At 42.6% G+C, this 20570-nt stretch overlaps 1 protein-coding gene across 1 annotated transcript in view; it reads left to right on the forward strand.

The window, feature by feature from the left end:
• The first annotated feature begins 240 nt into the window (after positions 1-240).
• Positions 241-20570, forward strand: part of GAREM1 (GRB2 associated regulator of MAPK1 subtype 1) — a 99216-nt gene continuing 78886 nt past the window's right edge. The window contains exon 1 of the mRNA XM_032692051.1: positions 241-507. Within this exon, the coding sequence (XP_032547942.1) occupies positions 387-507 (121 nt within the window). The 5' untranslated portion in view covers positions 241-386. The remainder of the gene's footprint in view (positions 508-20570) is intronic.

The following is a 20570-nucleotide window of genomic DNA, read 5'->3' on the forward strand; positions in this document are numbered from 1 at the left end:
GGGCAGCCCGGCACTTTCCTTTTCGGCGGGGAGGAGCGGCAGCTGCGCAGGCGTTGCTCGCACCCTGTTGATTAGTCAGTGCTGGGATGGCGCTTCCTGGGCCAGGCGCGGCGGCGGCGGCGGCGGGCGGCCCCAGCCGCTCCCGGGGGGCGGCGGGAGCAGCAGCAGCCGCGCAGGCAGCACCAGCCGCCGCCGCAGCGGCAGCGGGCGCCCGGCGGGCCTCCCTCTCTGCCTAGCCCCGCGTGTCCCGGGGCGGCTGGCGCTCAGCGAGCCGGGCTCTCTCCCTCCCTTCCCTGCGTTCCCGCTCCGCCGCCCTCCGCCGCCCTCCCACCTCGCCGGCGCTGCCTGTCTGGCTGCTCCCTCCCCTCCCTTCCCGGGCCGGGAAGATGGACCCCGGCCCGCCCCTGGGCTGCAGCCTCAAGGACGTGAAGTGGAGCGCGGTGGCCGTGCCCCTGGACCGGCTCGTCAGCACCTACCGGCTGCCCCAGATCGCCCGGCTGGACAGCGGTGCGTGGGGCGGGGAGCGGGGCCGGGCGGGCGGCGGGGTCACTCCCGGGGCGGGCTGCCCGACCCCCTCCCGGGGGCACCCCCTCTCCTCCCGCAGCTCCCGGGAGTGCTCCCGTGCGGTCCTTGAACTTGGCATCTGCCGTCACCGCGTCTCGGTGCGAGGCTTCGGCTTGCGTCGGAATCCGTGCGTTGCTTTGCATTAAAATACCTGGGTAATATACCCCCCGTCCCCCTCTGTTTGTGTGTGTAGGGGAGCTCGCTGGAGCCTGTGTGCTGTCAGATGCCTGCCCTACTGAGAGAGGTCCTCGCAGTCCCAAATTAAGCGTAGAAGGGCATTTTCAGCACTGGAGACCCCGTGTTGCGATGAAGTGATGCTACAACAAGGCCAAATAAAAAGGGATATTAAGTAGCCAAGTGGGCTAAATTCCAAGTGTTACACTGCACTGAGAAAGCCACGGACCTGTAGAAAGGGGAGTAACGTAAGAAGCCGTTACAGTCTCCAGATAACTTTTTTTGTTACAGTTCACTTGGGTCTCACCTGTGGTTTCCAAGTCTGCGGCTTTTTGTTTATTCCAGGAAATAAGAAACAAGCCTGACAGAACAGCTATGACAGCAGCATTTTACTTTTCCTAGATCCGTGTCTTAGAAAGTAATGTGTCTGCACAGAGAATTAGGGAAAGAGGGGAAAATTTTTATGAAGGCTCAGACAGCTGCTTTGTAATAATGTGTATGTGCATTGCATGGTAGCTCCATGAAAACTGTCCAACTCTCTAAGGGAATGCAGAAGATAACTCACAAATTGGGAAAAATTTTCAGGCTTTTTAATTCATTAGCTTGTGAACTCACCAGGTACTAATACAATGTAATAGAGCGGTTCTTGATTTATCAAGTTTTGTATTGAATTGAAAAGTTAAAAATGAGCACAGGCATCGTCCTCTGTTACTCCCCATATGCAGGTCAAGACTAGGACTGGTTTATTACTTAACTGCAGTATCCATAATCCATTGATGATTTTTGACTTTGTCCTTTGATTATGCAGTACCTTTTCCTTTCACTTGTAGTGCTTCCTCAGAGCTGGCACTCTGAGAGCAGGTTAAAGGAAAGCTTTTTGCTTTTTTAACTGCATCTACCTGTTCTTCATGCTGTCAAGGGTATGTTGTCCTGTGAGAATGGCAAAGCTGGTATGTTAAGGAGTTCCTCATGGTAATACCTTCTGTCACTAGACACTGCTAAGATGGCCTCCAGTTACTGCACTTAAGGCTGTCAATTTACTTGAGGTTCCTGGCAGTGATTCAGGCTTTAACAGGATGTGTATATTGATGACTTATTAATTTCCCTCTCTGTGTCTCATACTTCCCAATCTCCCCACTCCTGTTGTCTTGCTTCATTGGAAGGGACCTGAAAGAGCTTCGTAGGTGGAGAAAGTCTATGGATTTTGAAGCAAGCAATTTTTTTAATTTTTTTGGGGGGGGGGGGGGAGGGGTCTTGGTTTGGACCTGATGATGGGAATATTCCATATTGTTGGGGAGATGAAGATGGTGCGGATTTGGGGCAAAAGCTTTTTTATCCCGTATGCCACACTTCAAGCATATGCACAGGCAAGTGGATGTAGACAGACCTAAGCTCTTTTGTCCATACCCTGAGATGGCCAGACAGGAGGCAGATGTTGGTATAGGTGTCCTGCAAGTAGTGGTTCAACCCCACACTAAGCCTTACCAGGAGGCAGGCTCAAGTACAGCTCTGTGTGAAGGGCTTGGAGCTGGTTGAGGTCCGGCCAGTTCAGTGGCTCTTGAGTCTTGTTTTACCTACTCACGTGGATGTGCTTTTAACTTCTGGGACTGCAGACGGCAGACAAATCAATATTTTATGAAGAACGCAGACGCCATGGTCTTGGTGATATGAAGAGAACACTTTTCCTTTTTCCACAGGAGATTGTCTTTCAGTAAGAGAAAGCAACCATGAATCAGTGCATAGTCTTCTCAAGGAGGAAAGTTAGGAATGTTCAATGTTTGTGGAATTGACTGGAGCGTGGACCGTTGATGGATAGTTGCTCTGCATCCCTGCCCTTGTCTTGCAAAGTTAACAAGTGGAGCTCTGTCAGAGAATTTTTTGGTGCAACACTGAAAAAAATAAATGCAGAGTCGAATCCAAATGTGGGTCATCCAATGCTTAGGAAGTTTAAGGCTATCTCTGTTAACAAAGTAGCTCTTGTGCCAGTTTTATCAGGGTGCAGCTCTTGTCTCTGGGTCAGGGTTCATTTACACAGGAATGGCTCCGTCTCTTCTTTAGATGCTGAATTTCTCTCCAGATCAGTGGAAGCTGCCTGTGTTTTGTGCTGTTGGAAATCAAACCACCTGTAGATGTCTGTCTTCAGTCACCTTTTGATTCCGTGGTTGGTCTCTCTCTGTAGCAGTGAGTTGTTTCTAGGCTGGTTGTTTCAGTTATGATGAGGTTTTGTGAAAGCCAGAATTTGTTTCTTCTGTTGAATCAGGATGTAGGAGAGGATTGTAGAGCTGGAGTCATATTTTCTTCAGAAGATGCGAGTCTTACTGTGTTGTTTCTACATTTCTTAATGGACTTTAGCACTAGGTGGGTAATGTTCATAGATGATACCCACAGAAGATCCCGTTTTTCACTGTTGCTTCACCTTGAAGCCTCTCAGTTTGAAGGCGGAGAATGGGTTTGATGAATGCAGTTTTATTCTTTGAACTTGGATGTGAGGCTCCTGGAAAAATGCCCTTAAGTAATTCAGTTTGATTCCTTGACAGGATGAAGTTATGAAATATTTATGTGCACTAAATTTGGTCCTCTGCTAAGAAGGGAGGGTTTTGCTTGATAGTATGGGAGGAAGTAGTCTGTTGTTACATCAAGAAACAGTTGGAAATAGTTAGGCATTGATGCCTACCTTATCCATCTAGAAATGATAAATATGTCAATGATAAATATGTTCTCTTTTTTTTTGGTATTGAAATTTAAGACTGGTGTTTCAGGTTATGCTTTTGGATACTTTAATTCATAAATCAAATTTTGCTTGTTTTATTCTGTTCATGTGTTTTAACATTTTGCTGGTGAATATATTCTATTTATTGAACAAATAGACTGAAAAAAACCAAATCTGTCTCTCTTGAGATGAAACAAATGGTTTTTATATGGTTTTTTTTTCCAACTTCTATAACAAATATTTCTAGACGATAACTGAAATACAAAACTGCTAAACACCATAACAAAGAAAATGCATGGGCTTTATTTCACACTTGGAATTCACTGAGTGGGCTCTTTCAGATGAAAAGAGGGAAGACTTTAACAGCAAGAGAGGAGTGAACTTTGTACTGTGTTTTTCTTGTCCTTTACCCCCCTCCCCCCCCTCTGCCCCCAGTCCTGATTTGCATTGTCACAGCTGAATCCCACCCCAGTGAGAGAATTGTGGGTGGGTACTTGTGGGGGAAAAGATTTTGCTGTGGGAACCCTCAGCAGAAAGAGATCTTATCGGAGTGTGGTGATTGCAAGAGGGCAAAAGGTGAGCATCGCTGGTCTGTGAGAACCAGGGGTGCACGTGGGGCTTGGCTTGGTTCTCCTTAGACCATCAGTAGAAAAAGCTGATGTCAAAGCTGTGACTGTGTCTTGTTGGCAATGTGGAAACGATGTTGTGCATGGTTATCTCATGACTTTAAATTTCTGGTAATTATTTTTCTAAGGATAATTTTGGAGGGTGAAAGAGAAATGCTATCAAGGTTAAGATCTGGAAAATGCTGCTTTGCATAGAGCTGAGCTTCAGGCCAAGCATTTTTTGTAAGCTCACTGCTCTCTTCAGACTCCCAAGAGTCTGTCATTCTTTTTCTTGGTGGAACTCCCTTTTTCCCAGATAGTTTTGCTGTGTTTCCAGAAGTAAAGAGCAGCCTTTGCTAGTAGGTAGCAGATATGAACTGGAAAAGTTCACAGAAATTCACAGTTTGTGTACAAAGGCTAAAATTTCCGGGAGTAAGAGGGCATGTGGTCCTCTGTTTTTGTTTTTTTTATTTTTTTTTCACAAGGGATAAATGTATTTATGCATGCTCTTAAAAAAAAAAAAAGTTTGTTATGGAACCTGGTGTTCTTGGGATCAAACATAGTGGCACCACTTCTCAAGTCATAGAGAAATTATTACCTACTTTGCATGGTGGGGAAATCATGCTGAACTTTCCTGGAAGTGAGATCATGGATCTTGATGAGCCACTGAGACTGAAGGAAGTTCTTCCCTATGCATTGCAAATGTGCTGTATGATGAAATGACAGAATTAGTGGCTATAAAGAAAGGAAAAATCTGTAAAATGGGTAACAAATTTAAAAGATGGTTTCTTCTTTCTTACCCCAGGACGTCTCTTGTGTGTATCAGCAGTGGGTGAATACTGAGTTTGTGCTCCTGTTGCTCCTGGGGATGAAGGGATTTTCTTTATTTATTTTATTTCAATTTCTCTTTTTCATTTCAAAACTTTTTTGTGGTGACCTCTGTCTACCCCAGTCATGTTCAGGGGCCTGTTGTTCTGTGCAGCACATTACTGTAGAGCTGGTTCCAGTTCCAAATATCTGGAAACCAAGGACCCTCACATCTTATCAAAGAACATCGTACTCAAGAACAGCGTGGCCATGTACATAATGAAAATTTTGCATTGCGTCACTCCACAAATGCAGGTTATCTGTGAAGTTGAACAATGCTTCGAAACTACAGAGACTTACTCTTTAAAGCTCTGAATGCTGCTGTCTGTGCTTTAATTGTCTTGAATGACCTCCTTCTTTTGAGAAGCTAGTGCAGGGTGTCTCAGTAGTCTGTTACTGAATAAATCTTTAGAAGGCATCGTGTGGGGGTAGGGCAAAGCTTTTAGGTGGACCAAGAAAAAGGTTTCAGATATGCTCAGACCTTGGGCAATGGCCATGATCTAATTGCCCGCTCTAGGCGTGGCCATCTTGTGTACTGTGGTGTGGTAGGTGACAGTTCTCATATATTGGACAGACAGACAAGTGTCTCTGATTTGAAGGCAAAAATCCTCAAGAGATATTATATCCACATGGCTTGATTTCTTCCTTAAGTGCTGAGGAGCTTTGAAACACCAGCTGTTTATACTATGTGTTCTACCATTTAAGTATAATCTCAGAAGCATCTCCTCCTTGGTTCCTCTTCTTTCTTCCTTTGCTGTGCGGTCTGCTGTTTCCATCCAGACATTTGAATGAAAAAACAATTGTCAGGTTGCCACTAACCACTGATTCTGGTTTTTTGTTTTGGTTGGTTTTGTTTTTTTTCCCTTCTCCCTTGCTGGCAGAGATGTGTTCCAGAAACATTTTAGTGAAAAAGCTTTTAATTCATTTAAAACCTGCAGCCACCGAACGTTGTCTGTGAAGATTATAGTACCCTTCTGGAGATGGAGGCCAGTAACTTGGCAACACCTATTCCCAGGAGTACCACAGACTTCCAGTGAGGTAGATAGAGTTCAGCAGCGTATCCATTTTACCCCTAAAAATCCATGATTTCTTTGAGCTGCTTTCATGGTTGGCAATGATTCAATATGCAGTAGTGTGTATTCTGCGTTCTTTACACAGCTATTTGACCCTTGGTAGTGTGGTAGGGCTGTTAAGATGGAAAATAGTTGCCTTGCTCTTATTTCTTACCTACTTAATAGATGTTCATACTCTTTTCTGTTATTAGTGGTGTGAAACTACTAGCTCTTTGTTTCAGTTTCTGAAGTTTTGTTTCTGTTAGGTGAAGCCTTTGTGTGTGTACCTGGACAAACACTTCCTGAATCATTCTGTAGTTTAGGTGTTGGAAGGTGAAACACCATTAGTCTTTTCTTTACTGGAATTCAAATGCTATAACTTTAAATCCATGGGAGTTTTTCTTTCTTCCCTTCCCCTCCATTTCAAATAAGGCACAAGATATACATAAAATCAAAGGTATTAAGGTGCCTTGAACAGTTAGTAAAACTCTTAATCTTAAAACAAATGTGGTGTGATGAATCATATGCTGCTGTTGCAAGGAAAGGTATAAGTCTAGCATAGGAAAGAAGGGTTTCGTTGTTTTCTACTTTGTCTGTAAGAGCTGTTCTGGAACTAGGTGTTCCTGGCTTTGGTGATTATGTGAATTGGCACTCCCTGTAATGCCCCAGCAAAGGCAACTCCAGGGAGTATGCCAAGACAAAGTGCTGGAGGATATTCGACAGCATGGTCTGGTGCTACAGGATTTGATGGAAGTTGTGGGAAGAACTGCAGCGTGTTCCAGTCATTCCAGTGGTGGTTTGTCAGCAGCAAAGGGCATGGGTGTTGCTGTATTTCCTTTTGGCATTAGGAATAACAAGTTGGTTGAATTAGGGAAGCTTAAGTCTCTCCCCTATAGGAAAATATTATCGTCTTAATGTGGATTGCATATGACTCAAAACCAACCTTCATAAAACTCTGTGGGGCAATATTTCAAGTCTGAAATTTTTTGCTTTTAATGGTGCTTCTCTTTGGAACGAATTTTATGTAGCATTTGCGGTCTGCAATTTTCATACCATTGCAGTATGAAAAACTTGTGGAGCGAACTTCGCTGTGCCTCCACCTGCAAGCCCTGTCTGCTCATCTAAAGGGCTTAGTACAGAAATGTAAAATTGAGGTGTATAAGCAGATTGAAGACAGTGTCTTTGCTGAGGATCAGGGCCACATCTGCTCTGCAGTCTTGGAGGTGGTGTGCATGTCAGCATAAAACTAATAAATCACAGCTTTGCCAGGGCACCTGCACGCTTGGCTGGGGCTTTCTACCAGCAAGAATAACTACTCTGTCTCCTGTACTGCTGCTGCGTGGAGTATTTACCTGCCAGGCTTGGTGCTGCGTGCTGGGGGGGCATAATTGTCTTCCTGGTGGTGGGGAGGGTTTGGAGTCCAGCCTCCTCATCCCTCAGATTGCCTGTTGTGTGGAGGGAGACGGTCCTGAGCCTGTAAAATGCACACTGAGTGGATCAAGCCATGATGAAGATGTGAAGTGCCCAGCAATTGCGGCCACAGCTGTGGGTTCTGGGGGTGTGAGGAGCCCTGTACGGGACCGCAGCATCTGCATGATGGACAAGAGCTGATGTGATCTCAGCAGAGGATTGGATGTGATTTTACCCAGAAAAGCAACAAGTCTTGTTGTGGTGAGGAAGGTCACTTGGAGCTTCCTGGAAGTGCAAACCTTCAAGAAATGCAAAATTGCTTGAAAAGTGCTCTTTTTGTTCATTGTATTTTTCTTTTTTTGGTGTTATAATCTTGTGGTAATCATGGAGAACTTGGATGCACACATAGTCCCCCTGGTCTGTGAGAATGTTACTGGACTCCTAAAGAGAACCAAGGGTAAAGATTTAAATATGGTCTCAGAGGCTGGAATATGCCTGAGAGCTCAACCTGATGAAGTTGATACTAGAATTGCTTCATGCCAGGGCTGAACATTAGTGACTCAAATGTAAATGTTATGTAAAACAAAACATGCTGCAATTCTATTTGTGAAGTGGGCAGAGAAAACATTGTGGTGGTGACAAGGAAATTGGGGCATTTCTTCTTGCAGTGAGAGGTGGGGGAATGGGAAGAAAAGATGAGTAAGGGACTTAAAAAAGCTTCCTTTGACAGGCCAGCGTGTGTGCCATGTGCTGCTTTCCTTGCTGTCTTGGTGCCTTCATGGCAAAATGTCTACTTGGCATGGGTGAGGACATGGCTCTGTGGGTGACAGGTTTCCAGGGACAGGCCAGGGGGCTGTGGCCACTGTCTGGGGGGAGCACCAACCACTGGCCAGGATGCAGTATTGGGGTATGCATCCTCCAAAGGCAAAGTGCTGGACTTGAGCCTGCATGGGAACAGAGTTCTCCTCTGCAAGAAGGATATGGGCTAGTTGCATGGAGTACAGAGATTAGCTATCCTAAACAGACTGAATAAGTCTTCGCTCTGTCCTGAATGTACAGGCTGTGTGCCCAAGACTAACCCAAGGGCACAAGTGAAGGAAGCTGTGTGTAACCTAAGCAGTTGTTCCAAAATTGTCCCCCTGACTCCACATTGTGCAGCCAGGGCTATTGCTGAGCGCTGAATGAGCTGGGCTGCTGGACTGAAGCCTTGCAGCTGGGTTTGTAAGAGTCATGCAGACTAAATACTCAAGTTACTAGCTTCCAGGAACTATTTCAAAGTAACCCACAAATGCTTGGATACTCCCTCTCCTGAGTTTGTTTTGCTGTTCACAGTTTTTTTGTTGTTGCTGTTCCAACTCGCAATTTTGTTTATTTGTCCCACGAAAAATGGGCACTGACTCTTCTTTTTGCTTCCTGGCACCTCACCATTTTGGACATGAAAGAGGGAGGATTGGGGTGGGAAGATGAAGGAAAGTTCTCTAAGGAGGGAGAGGAAAAAGGCACATGGACACAGATCTTCTCTTCTTGTCCAGCTTTCCTGTTGTGTCTTTCAGTACATCTCTTCAGGGCAGGTTGGGTTCAAGGAACCTTTGGCCCCAATCTACCTCATTCATTCCATCCCCCAGGCTACTGTCCTGCACTTGTGGGCTTCCAGTAGGTGTTGCAAGGTCATCTGTAGTAGTTTCCAAGGTTGCTGTCAGGTAGAACATTCAGTACTGTCTAGCAGTGGCAGAACAGAGCAGTGCAAGGAGTTGCTTCTATTTTTCTGTTATTCTTTCCTGTCTTTAGATAGGGTAGTCCTTCCTTTCACCTCTTCCATCTGTTGTACTGTGTGTCCTCCAGCTTCTTCCAGTTCCTGTGCAAACTCTGCTTCTCCATCCCTCCATACCCTTATCTTTTTGCTCTGTGCCCTCTTCTTTTCCCTTGACTTGGAGGTAAAAGGTGTTTCTTGGACAGAAGCAGATGTTCTGGGCTTCACTGCAGAGGGGATAGTTTTTATCAGTGCACATTAACATGGGATCTCCACTCCCTGTGGAGTCTTACACTTTGATGTTTACATGCTGTTTGGTTTAACCTCAGTGAAGGGAGTTTTCCTGACAGGAGTCAAATGTGAGTTGGTAGGCTTTGCATGTAATGCTCTCTTGTCTCAACCAGTGCTGACTGCTTGACTTGAGAATGAGAGCAGGGATGCTGTATATTTGTAATAATAATAATAATAATCCTTATCCATTTGTTATATGATGTGCTGAGCTGAAAGGAGGATCTTATGTGTATATCCCTGCTGAAAGACTGGTTTCCAAAACATTTAATTATCCCTTCTTCTTTCTTAAGTTTTCTTGAAGCTTCTATTTATTCAAAGGTCAAAATGCCCTGTTTCTTCTATGGAGGAGCCGTAACCACATGCATAGAGTAATATCTGAGATCTTATCTGAGCTGCATTTGTGTAATTTCATTATGGTCAGATTTTTTTTTCTGTCTTAGTCTCTGAATGTGAAGCAGGAAACTCTTAGCAGGAAAATATAGAAAGCATCAGCACATGTGTGACTCAGAGTGGTGATAGGGTTCTATACAAAAATACGTGTTACTGCAGCCACTGGACTCAGGATGTGGCTTTAGACAAGCAGCAAAGCTGCAACAGCACTGCAGCTGAATGTAGGGCAAGCTGGAGGAGAAGATTTTTCTGTTGTGTGTCTTATGGGTTGCAATGTCAAATACCATTTGGATTTCTGTCAATATATAACAAAATATCTTGAGACCAAATTGCCTGTGGGCAAAGATAAATGTACCCTCAAGGGGGAAGTGAGGCATGATGGGCTTTTTTAATTCACTCTATATTCTGCATGTTGCTTACCAGTAGAAGCTTTCCTATTCACAGGAGGAGTTTTTGTTTTGGGGTTTTTTTGTGCCTTCTTAAGATCATACAAATATTATCAAAGAGCTATTAAGAGCTGTCCCTTGTGTTTTATTAAAAACAAAGCCATTCTTTTTATACCTTACAATTTAAGTGTAGATTTCTTTGAAACAATGGAAATAAATTGCGGTTAGAATTAAGACTGTTCTTGATCAGAAAAGATGTAGGGGCAACTTTGATTGCATTCCTCTTGTTAGTATTCCCATATTACTCAGATAATCTTGCTGTTCCAGGATGTAACCAAACCAAACATGTGCCTAATTAAGAGTTGAGGATCCAAAACTTCTGTCCGTATATGCAGTCAGCCCATGTTTGATGAGGCATTACCCGCCGATTAGCAGTATTTGAATTTTTCCAGGTTGAGCAGAAGGGGTAGGATGGACACAGCTGAAATGCAGAGGCAGTGGCAGCTCCAACAAGTGGGTACTGTGTGTGCACAATCCTGCTTGGTCTGTGAGGGCATGGGGAGGTGGGCCAGGCCACTGGGCAAGCAGCCAGGTGGCAACCCCACTTCACAGAAGAGCTGAACTTTTGTTCACTTCCAGCTGATTTTATTCCATCCTTAACACAAGCTGCAAGAAAAATGAGAGACAAGTTAAATTGTAATGCTGAGTTCTCTCAAAGCCAAGGAAAACTATGCTTGAGCAGCTCCTGTATTTGGGCTACTTTATTTTTAATTGGGAGCTTATCCAAAATGCCCCAAGTTCAAACAGGGATCACTGCTGTGCAACACAAAGTGGCATAGTGTCTCTTTAGGACTGGAGATATATAATGAGAGGACAGAGCATGTTTGCTTGGATACTATTTTAAAATATCATCTAATTATAAATAACTGTCAATGGGAGCTCCCCAGATCTCATGCTGTGCCCAGAAAAAGTCTGAATGAACAGGCTGTTTTTCTATCTGCCAGGGCAATCTAGAATCAAACTCTAGCTCTTAAATCCATGAGGTTAGTAGGTTAAAAATTTTCTTCATTGGCATCCTGAGTCTGGGGAGCTTTAGCCAGTCTTCCCTGACCACTACACAGGGTGAGAGATGACTGCAGCAGCTAAGGTGTGCAGCTGCCTGCAGTTTGGTCAGCTAAAGCACCCATTCTGTGTCTATGCTTGGAAATAAATAGGAAGTCAGTAATAGCATGCAGTGCAATGCCAAGTGCTGACCTCCCACCTCTTAAGTATTATACTTCTCCAGTTAGGCACCTGATGCTAAACAGGCACTTGGAAGTGTATCCTCCAGTGGACCTCACAGTATTTATAGACACGTCTGAGCAGGAGCTCTCTAGCATGAGGAATGCCTCCCTCTAATGAAAGAAAACCTCGGCTCTCTTAATTAAGTATTTAAAGGAGCTGATTTTGGAAGGCAGCAGGCTGCTCAGAGGTCTCATTACTGTGGTATTTTTCTTTTGGTCACGTAGTGCTGTCGTTCTCTATATCTGTACCTATCAGACTGCTTATGAAAGTTACTCTTTGGATTCCTCATTTCCAGGCCTGGTGCTGTGATTGCAAAGGGCAGATAAATATTTTAATTTTTTTTACCCCCTCAACTTTGGTCATGAGAATTCAAAATAGAAAATAAACTAAACATGAGATCAACATAATTCCTTTCTCTCCCTCTCTACGGTAACAAGGCTGGAACTTCTGTTGAATGTAATGAAAAGTTATTTAGCTTTCTCTTCAATGTTTCTTTTCTGTGACCATTTTAAGTGTACTTAAAGCTGGTCATGACTTGCTATTATTCTTAACCCTTCAGATTTGTGGTTTTGGGTGACTTCAATCCCAGAAAACTTTCTTCCATAAGAATCTCAGTTTTTAATGAGTTGAGTGAATCTAAGATTTTTTTTCCCAATTTTTTTCCTTCAGATATAAGATACCATGATTAGCATGTTGAATAGTTGGCGCTATTCAACATGTTGCAGGGTATCAGAATAGTTTAAAGAATTACTGAGATTTTCTAGGTGGTTTGTAAGTAACCATGGTGCTTGACTGTTTTGTTGAATCAATCTTAGAGCTAAATCTGTCATGAGGATACAGCAAATCTGCAGTTACATCTGATGATGCTCAATATTAATAAGAAGAGTAATTATGATAGCAGCAGAAAGTTACTGTGTTTTGGAATGTGAATGTTATGATGTTGTCGTACTGAGTGGTTTTTCCCCCCTGTGTGGGAGTGGAGAGCAGTCTGTGTTGAAAGATGTGTTTTGGCTTGTTTCGCTTGAATTCATAAAAAGTAAGGTTTCTCATTCTGGGATGTTTGTTATGAAGGCTTGAAATAAACACAAACAAAGCTCAATGAAATGTTGTTACTACTCTTTCTTTTTTTCTCACTAGTTTTTTTATGAACACAAAGAAAGAAAGATACCAGGGTTCAAACTGTGAGATTGCTAAAGTCAGCAGGGTGTTTACCATTGGTGGCAGTGGCACCAAAATTCCACTTACTGCTTACTTAAAATATTTGTCCTTCTCTTCCCTGCAGTAGGTCAAACAGGTTTTTTTTGAAGACTCACTGAGATGCTGTCTCTGTATTTGCGGCTAGAGAAAACCTTGTCTTGGAACAAACTGAATTTTTCAGTGGATTAATCTGTCCCATAGCTTGGTAATGAGATTATGGTTTATGCTGATTTGTTGCAACAGTACTGGTATATCCAGTCATTCCAATAGCAAAATGCTAATCCTAAAGAAATAAATCAGTCTTCTTGCTGGCAGGCATAAAAAGAATAGGGGGATGGGAGTCTCTGCTCTCTTGTTAGGTATTAGTGGATGATAACTTAAGTTCAGGATCAGTTGGATTGAAGCAATTTGATTGTATCAGGCTTTTGCAGAGGGATTGGAAATTGCAGAAATAAAGCCTTATTTCCTTTCTGCTGATTGTGAAATATTTAATGGTCACCCAGAGCAAAGTTTGATCACAATAGTGTGAGACTGAAGGATTACATCAATACCTGAAGTACCCCAAGTAGTAATATTAGGCAGTCTGAGGGTGATGCTATCCTTGTTCCTTCCTTGCTAAGCAGGTGGAGTTGGTGAAGCAAACTAGATGTCCTGTGCAGACAACTGAAAATTGTTGCAGTGTAGCCAACAGCAGTTGTGTTTCATCCAAGGGAAGAGGTGTACAGTGGGAAGAGGCTTCATCTTGGTCAAAGCATTTTTGGGTAAGTGCATCTTGCCCAGCTCTTCCTGAAGCTGCAAGAATATTCAGTGTCTCTCCCTCCACCATCCAAAGCTGAGACAAGTGTAATTGCTGGTGACAGATCTTGCTGCAGATAAGCAGCTTTTGGGCAGCTGCATGTCTCAGTCTGGGCTCGATGGGGTTGGGTGAGTCTCATGGACATTTTCTGCCTTGTCTCTGCAGCGGAGAACAAAGACATTGTGTGAAACTCTTGGTGAGTTTGAGGCACAACCTGAGCTGGCTTCAATGCCTGGACTCTCCTGTGGCTCAAATAAAAATATTTTTAAAACTTTAAAAAGCACCTTTAACCTGTTTTGTAGTCTAAAAAGCAACTCTAAAGACCACTGGGTTGAATCTTAATTTGAGAGACAACACCCAAGATTTTCAAGTAATTTTGTCTGATCTTCCCTCCTTTACTAGCAACTTTTTCCCTTTTCTTGCTTTTGGCAAAAGAAGGAAGCATATAACTCATCTTAAAATCAAAATAAGTATGAATCCTTATGCTGTCAAGGGGAACTTGTCATCCACTGGAAGATGTGGAGTCTATGCAGCTGATGGAAGGTTACGTCAATATTAGGATTTTTTTTTCCTGAGAGAGGGCTGTTAGGTCACAGTTTGAATCATGACAAAACTACTGGTTTATCCAGACAATAGGAAGCAGCACAAATGAATTTGCTGCAGGAGTGGAAGTGTTAAATGGAAGCACATATTGAAAACTGCTTGGGAATTTGTTTGAGAAGGAAGACAGGAAACTGAAAAGTGAGGCTGATTATCAACCGTTCTAGATATAACTGGAATTTTTATTCCAGATACTTGTGTGGCAAGCTCCAAAGATTCTGTAGCTGGGCACTGAGCCCTCTGCTTTCATCTTTTCCCCTATGCTCAGACACAGTCAGATGAGACCGCTGTCAGACTTTCCTAATGAATCTGCCTACTTTAAATTAAAAATTTAGTACACTATGTTTTATAGCTCTGAGATGTTTAAATTTTAACGTGGGTTGGGTTTGTTTTGGCTGTTGTTTTATTTTTTCTTACTCCTAGAAACTACAACATTTGCTCCTAGAAATTACAATATTTATACCCTTTTAACTCACCAGCAGTCCTTATTTAGACTTTGTATGATATACTCCCCTGCAAGTTGTTTTGCTTTTCTTTAAACAAGGAAGTTTGTCTGATCAGCTAGATTTTAATTTTTTAATTTTTTTTGTATCTGTATGGAATAACAAAGTGAGACTGATAACATGGAGAGGCTTTCAGACCAGATTTTTCTTCAGTAGCAGTGTTTTCTATAATTGCATGCCCTTTTTACTTCTCTCCCATTAGGCATTTTATGCAAGGGTAACTTTTCCAAGCATCTGTTCAGTCATAGTGACAAAAAAAAAAAAAAATTCAATTCATATAGGTCTAATGTTGCTACAAGTAGGCTTTATCATGTAACACAATATTTCCAGGGTTTTCTTTCCTTCCGTTGAGGGACATTACAGGGATGTGAATTTTTTCCATGCAAATTCCTGTTGCTACTTATGGCTGGAAAATTTGGATGTTGTTCTCTACCTAATGAACTTTTTCCGCTGACCTACATATAGACCAGTGCTTTTGTGGAAGAAATAGCACTGGCAGGCTGAACAGCTCGTGGAGATTTGACTCAGTAACTAAGTACAGTGCCAAAGCTTAAGCAAGCAAACCACCCTAATTTAATATTTATTAATCTTTGACATTCATTGAGGTATGTCTCCATTGGTAAATACCCAACAAATACTCTGGAGTATGATGCAGCATGCAGAAAACAAAAGGTTTGACTTCCTCCACCCTCCCTCAGAGTTCAGGTAGAAGCTGTCATGAGGAGAGGTTGCATGACCTGCTAAATAATAATAAAATAAAATGGTTTGTCCTAATTTGAATATTCAGGCTTAGAAAGAACTTTTTCTTTCTTCTCCCAAAATGTAAATTCCAAACTTCTCCTTATAAAAGAAGAAAACTTTAAGTATTAGTGAAATGGTCTGTAGGAGAAGAGGCAGCTGTTGTGCCCGTGAGATGTGGTAGCAGTAATAGGACTGAGTGCTGGACATGGTGAAGGATCATGTGTTGACAGCCATGTGGAAGTCGGATGGAAGCTGTCCTGCTCACTGTTGCAGTTTCAGTCTGCCTGAAACAGGAAAACTATTCTGACTTCAGATGATGTCCATGTTTTTAATGGAAAAAAGGGCATTTGCTCACTTGTTTCTTTCATCTCCTTGATGACAACTGCCCTCAGATAGTCATGTATGATGGCAATGCAGGTGTTTGGTTAATAAATAGAATATGCTAGGTCTGTCTTCTACTGAGTTGTCACATACTAATTTCTTTTGTTTCTCCTCCACTGCATGTATTAAAACCACAGAGGGTTATTTAGGGCATATAGTCTTGTTCCCTAAGTGAAAGAATTCATGCTGCTCTTTGAGTTCAGGCTCCAATGAAAATAGATGCTAAGACTCAAAGAGTCTGGAAAATTGACAACTTGGAGTTCTCTTCCATTGACCTGTTGCCCATGCTAGCAGTTTGGGTGGAGCTTTTTGTGTGTGTTTTCCAGAGAACTTGTACTCTTACTACTGTGAAAGCAACATACTCAGTGCAGTGCTGCTTGAGCACTAGTGGTGCTTCTGTGTGTCCCTGAATCTAATGAGTCCAAATTGAAATTAACAGTGAACTCTCCGTGATGTAGCCTGACATATATCTTGATCTTTTTTGGCTTACTTGTTTTGTGTGGAACAAGAATTTGCTGTCTGTTGTTTTTCTGTGGATCCTTATGCCTTGGTTTTCATTGTGTTGTATTTCAAGAGATCAGAAGCCCAAAGGAATAACTGGCTAAACAAGAACCAAAGTGCTGAGAGCTGTTTGAAGATGATGTAAAGGATGAGTCCACCAGTGAGACAAAACACAGACTCCCAGATGAGAATGGCTCTGAGTTATGATTGGGGGTTTTTTGTTGTTGGTTTTTGGTTGTTTTTTGTTTTGTTTTGTTTTGGGGTTTTTTGTTTGGTTTTGGTGGGTTGATTGGTTGGTTTGGTTTGTTTTTTTTCTAAAAAAAAGACAAAAGGATGTTGTGGTACCTAGCCTGGTATTAGCACCTGGCCACATTGCAAAGCATACCTTAGAAAGGCTTGCAGGTACCTGTGATGCTCACAGCCCCTCATTGCCAAGGAGGCTGAAGCTGGTGTGTGCAGTGCCTGCAGTTCATAGGTGCTCGCTGTGCACTGCTGGGTGTTTCTGACCTGTGTATGGACTCTTCAGGTGTACTGTCTCATCAGCACTGGGCCCTGAGCTTCCCATTTTTTAGATGAGGGACCCCTGAACTTTTGTGCTGAAAGGAGGCCTTGGCTTCAGCTTTTGCCTGCTGTGGATCTTCCATAATGGTGAAAAGGAATTGAATTCATCTTAAGGTGTTGCCATGTGTGTGAGCTATGTAACTAGCTGTCACTTGAGTAGGAACTCAAGTTTGCCTTTCCAAAAACAAGCCAGCTTTTATAAGTTTATTAGTGCATGGTGTTGTAGGTTTCTTCTTTTGGCATGGAAAAGCAGCGCTGGCATTTTTATTTGTGCTAGCAGTGTGACCTCCCTCTGACCCGAAACATCTCTTTGCACAGTCATGAAGTCTGTCATACTGGTTTTTTGTTTTTTCTTTTTACCTTTTCTTTTTTAAAAATAGATTGTAACTTCATTTCATGCTGGCTGGGGCTCTCCTTTGTTTTTCGTGATGCAGTAGGATAGTTTTAAGGTGTATGTTAATGTATGGCTTGTTTGGTCCTCAACCAGGGTAAGTCCAGTGAAGCTGCATGCCCACTGGAGCAGATACCATGTAAGTAGGGCTCCTCAGTGTGGGGACAGCATGATAAATAACAAAGAACCTCACTTGTTTCTTTTTTCCGCCTTCTAATAATTTCATCTCTTAGCTTTCAGTTGTTGTAAAATAAACCTTCTTCCCTTGTAACACTGGCCACATGCTGACAGTCCTGCATAGTTACTGTGCAGCAGACTGCTCACCTGACCAGCCAACCACTTCTTTTTGCAGTTGCACCAATTAACCCTTCATTCCTAATAAATGTTAGTGCAAACTTGAGTGGGGATAAAGTTGAAGTTATTCTCTTGTGTGGTTTTGTAGGTACCTGGCTGAGCACCCACTGAAATGATTTTAATATTGCTGAGATTTTTCTGTTTAATAATATATAATGTGATTGTGGAACATTAGATGGAATAATTAAACTCACCACCTACTTAGCTGACCAAGACAGTCTGGGTGATGCACTTAATTGTACAGCATCTGTTGCCTTACATGCAGATGGTGTTTAGGCTTAATGAAAACACATGGCCCTAAGTCTTGCTGAGTTTTCCCTGGGGTTTTGCAGGCATCTTCTTCACCACTTATTTCACAAAAGCCATCTTAAGGTTCTTGTGAGTTCTTTTCTATCAGCCTTTTTGATCCAGGAAGAGAAAATTCAGCATGCTTGAACTGATGTGCAAGGGACAGCATTAAGCTCGCTTTTCAGTCTTCTGTGATGAATGAGTGGAATGTCTCCATAACCATCTTCCTGGCAAGAGAAAATGGTATCTAGTTCATCTGGTGTGTGCAAATGGAATCTGTTACGTTACTGGAACCTTGCATGCGACTTCTCTTTCTCTGAATTACCTTGTTACCTACTATTTTAATGTCCCCAGACGCAAAGCTTATGCTTTAAAGCAGTGATGCAAACTCTTAGCCTTGATGACAAAGTGTGTGGCATTATAAAGCGTTTATATTCCTGTAGATCAGTGCTTATTTTTAGCAGTGTAGTTTCTGTGAGTGAGTGAGTCATATTGGCCTGAACGTTTTGCAGTGACTTGAATGTTAGTTTTTCGATACTAGGAGGAGAACCTTAAAAGCTGGGGCTTAGTTGTTGTTTTTTGGGATTTTTTTCATTTGTTTGATGAATTTTCTTTAGTGGTTGGTGTTGAAAAGTCACTGTTGTCTTTGGCAAGCAGAATATGCGGGACCTGTGTGAATTTTCTTTTATGGACTGTAATGGGATATTAGGAAAAGGCTCTTCACTAAGAGGGTGGTCGGTCACTGGAACAGGCTTTCCACTGAAGTGGTCAAGGCACCAAACCTGTCAGTTCGAGGAGCATCTTGACAATACTCTTAGTCATATGGTTTAGTCTTAGGCAGTCTTGCGAGAAGTAAAGAGTTGAGTTTATGATCATTGTGGATCCCTTCCAATTTGAGATATTCTATGACCCAGAAGGAAGCAAAGAGGAGGTGGGAGTGCTCAAACCCTTAAAAAATGGAGTGGTCTTCAGCTCTATCCCCGAGGCTTTACCCTAGACATTTGGGAATTGTGAAAGGCTAAAATAAATAAAAGTGTATGTCTTTAGAAAGTAAACAGTGGCAACTACTTGCAGGGAGGTCAGTGCTTGCTTCCTTCTGTGCTGCAGCTTTGACATTTATAAATTCAGTCCCTGCACGTAGTTGACTTCTGTTTTCTCACTTGGTTCTTAAAAACTGCAAGTGAAAATAGAAATTCATCTCTGAATTTGTAGATCAAGGTGTCCTGCTCCCAGTCTTGCTACAGTTGTTAGCTGTTAATTTGAAATTGGAGTGTTTACAGTGACAGAGCCAAGATTTGCCAAATGTGGATGATCCAGTTTTGGAACTGGAAAGAACTATTAAAGTATTGGTATTTAATGTAGGTGGTATTTAATAAGCATGCAACTCTTGATTAAGAAATTACCTTTTTTTTATAGCTGTATCAACATGCGAACAGTTTTCCTTTCCCAGTCAGCATTCCCCCTGCGACTGCCCTTCAACAGGGGTGTTGTTTACAATGTTAGAGGTTGATAGGAATTTCATGGAAATGGGTCATGTAATTAAAAAATGATAGTGAATCTTGTTTGCAATGAACACATGAAGACCTGTTGCAGTGCTGCTTTGGTGGTGCAGGGTGAAGTAGCCCAAATAGTGGTTGTGGTCAGAGTGCTTGTGGGAGGACAGCTTATGACAGAACATACAGGCTAAGTTTTCAGTTCAGAAGTGTGAGGCTTTTAATCTCAGGCAAGGATGGGTGTTGACACTTTATTTAGGGTTTAGACACTGTTAGCAAATCATGGGTTTCTTAGTCTCAGGCATGATTATGAATAAACTTGACTCATATTTGGAAAGAGGTAGACAACTTGGAGTAGGGTGGGGAGTTGCACGTTGTAGTTCTTTGCTTCTCTGACATTTATTTGGGGGGAAGAAAAACAACACAAATATTTGCCTGTAGATTCTTTGTAGTGGTTTAATTATATTACAGTCATGTGGGGCAGCGAGGAGGAGAGGATGAAAAGATATAGCTAATCCGTACTGGATCATAAGAGACAAAACTGCTACTGAAGATGAGTGGCCTGTGTTCTCTGTTTTCTCATGGCATCTTGTTTTTATGTAAGCAGTGGCGTAGGAGTATGTTGAATAGGTGAGAACCGAGTTGCATAGTTGGTGAATGTGAGGATTGCTGAGTTCTCTCCCACATAGCTGAAATGTGATTAATGGAAGGCTTGCATAACTTGTGTTACTGAGGTGGGGGGGAAAATCAGATTGAATGTGTGTGGCTGTTTTGCAAAGTACAGTTGGCCAAGAAGTGTAAAGGGCTGTCTGGGCCGGGTTGGGCTGGGAGCCGAGTCGTGTAGCAAGTGTCAGAGGTGTTTCTTACCTGGAAGAAACCACTTTAAAAGCAGTGAGCAAGTCTTATGGGGGAGACAGACTAGAAGAAAAGGGAAGAAAGAAGAGAGTATGTATTGCCATATTCTGTTGTCCTCAGTCACGTTTTCCTCCTGTAGCATGGAGACCATCATCAACCAGGTGTTTTTGTGATGTGTCCATTATTTCCTTGGTGGCAAGGAGCCTCTTCCTATAAAGCAACCCCAGGAATCTGTCTCGCCCATGGTTAGGAAAGATCAGGGCTTGGTAAGAACAGACCTTCCTATTGTGAGGGAGCCAGGGGGAATGTCACCTCCCTGTCACATCTGCTCCACCTTCTCTCCTTGGCTCAGTCTCCTGTGGCAAAGCACAAAATTCGTTTCCTGTGTAATCGGTTGCAGCAAATAATTGTTATAATAAGAATTGT

The sequence above is a fragment of the Chiroxiphia lanceolata genome, chromosome 1 (assembly GCF_009829145.1).
Source record: "Chiroxiphia lanceolata isolate bChiLan1 chromosome 1, bChiLan1.pri, whole genome shotgun sequence".
NCBI classification, from domain to species: Eukaryota; Metazoa; Chordata; class Aves; order Passeriformes; family Pipridae; genus Chiroxiphia; species Chiroxiphia lanceolata.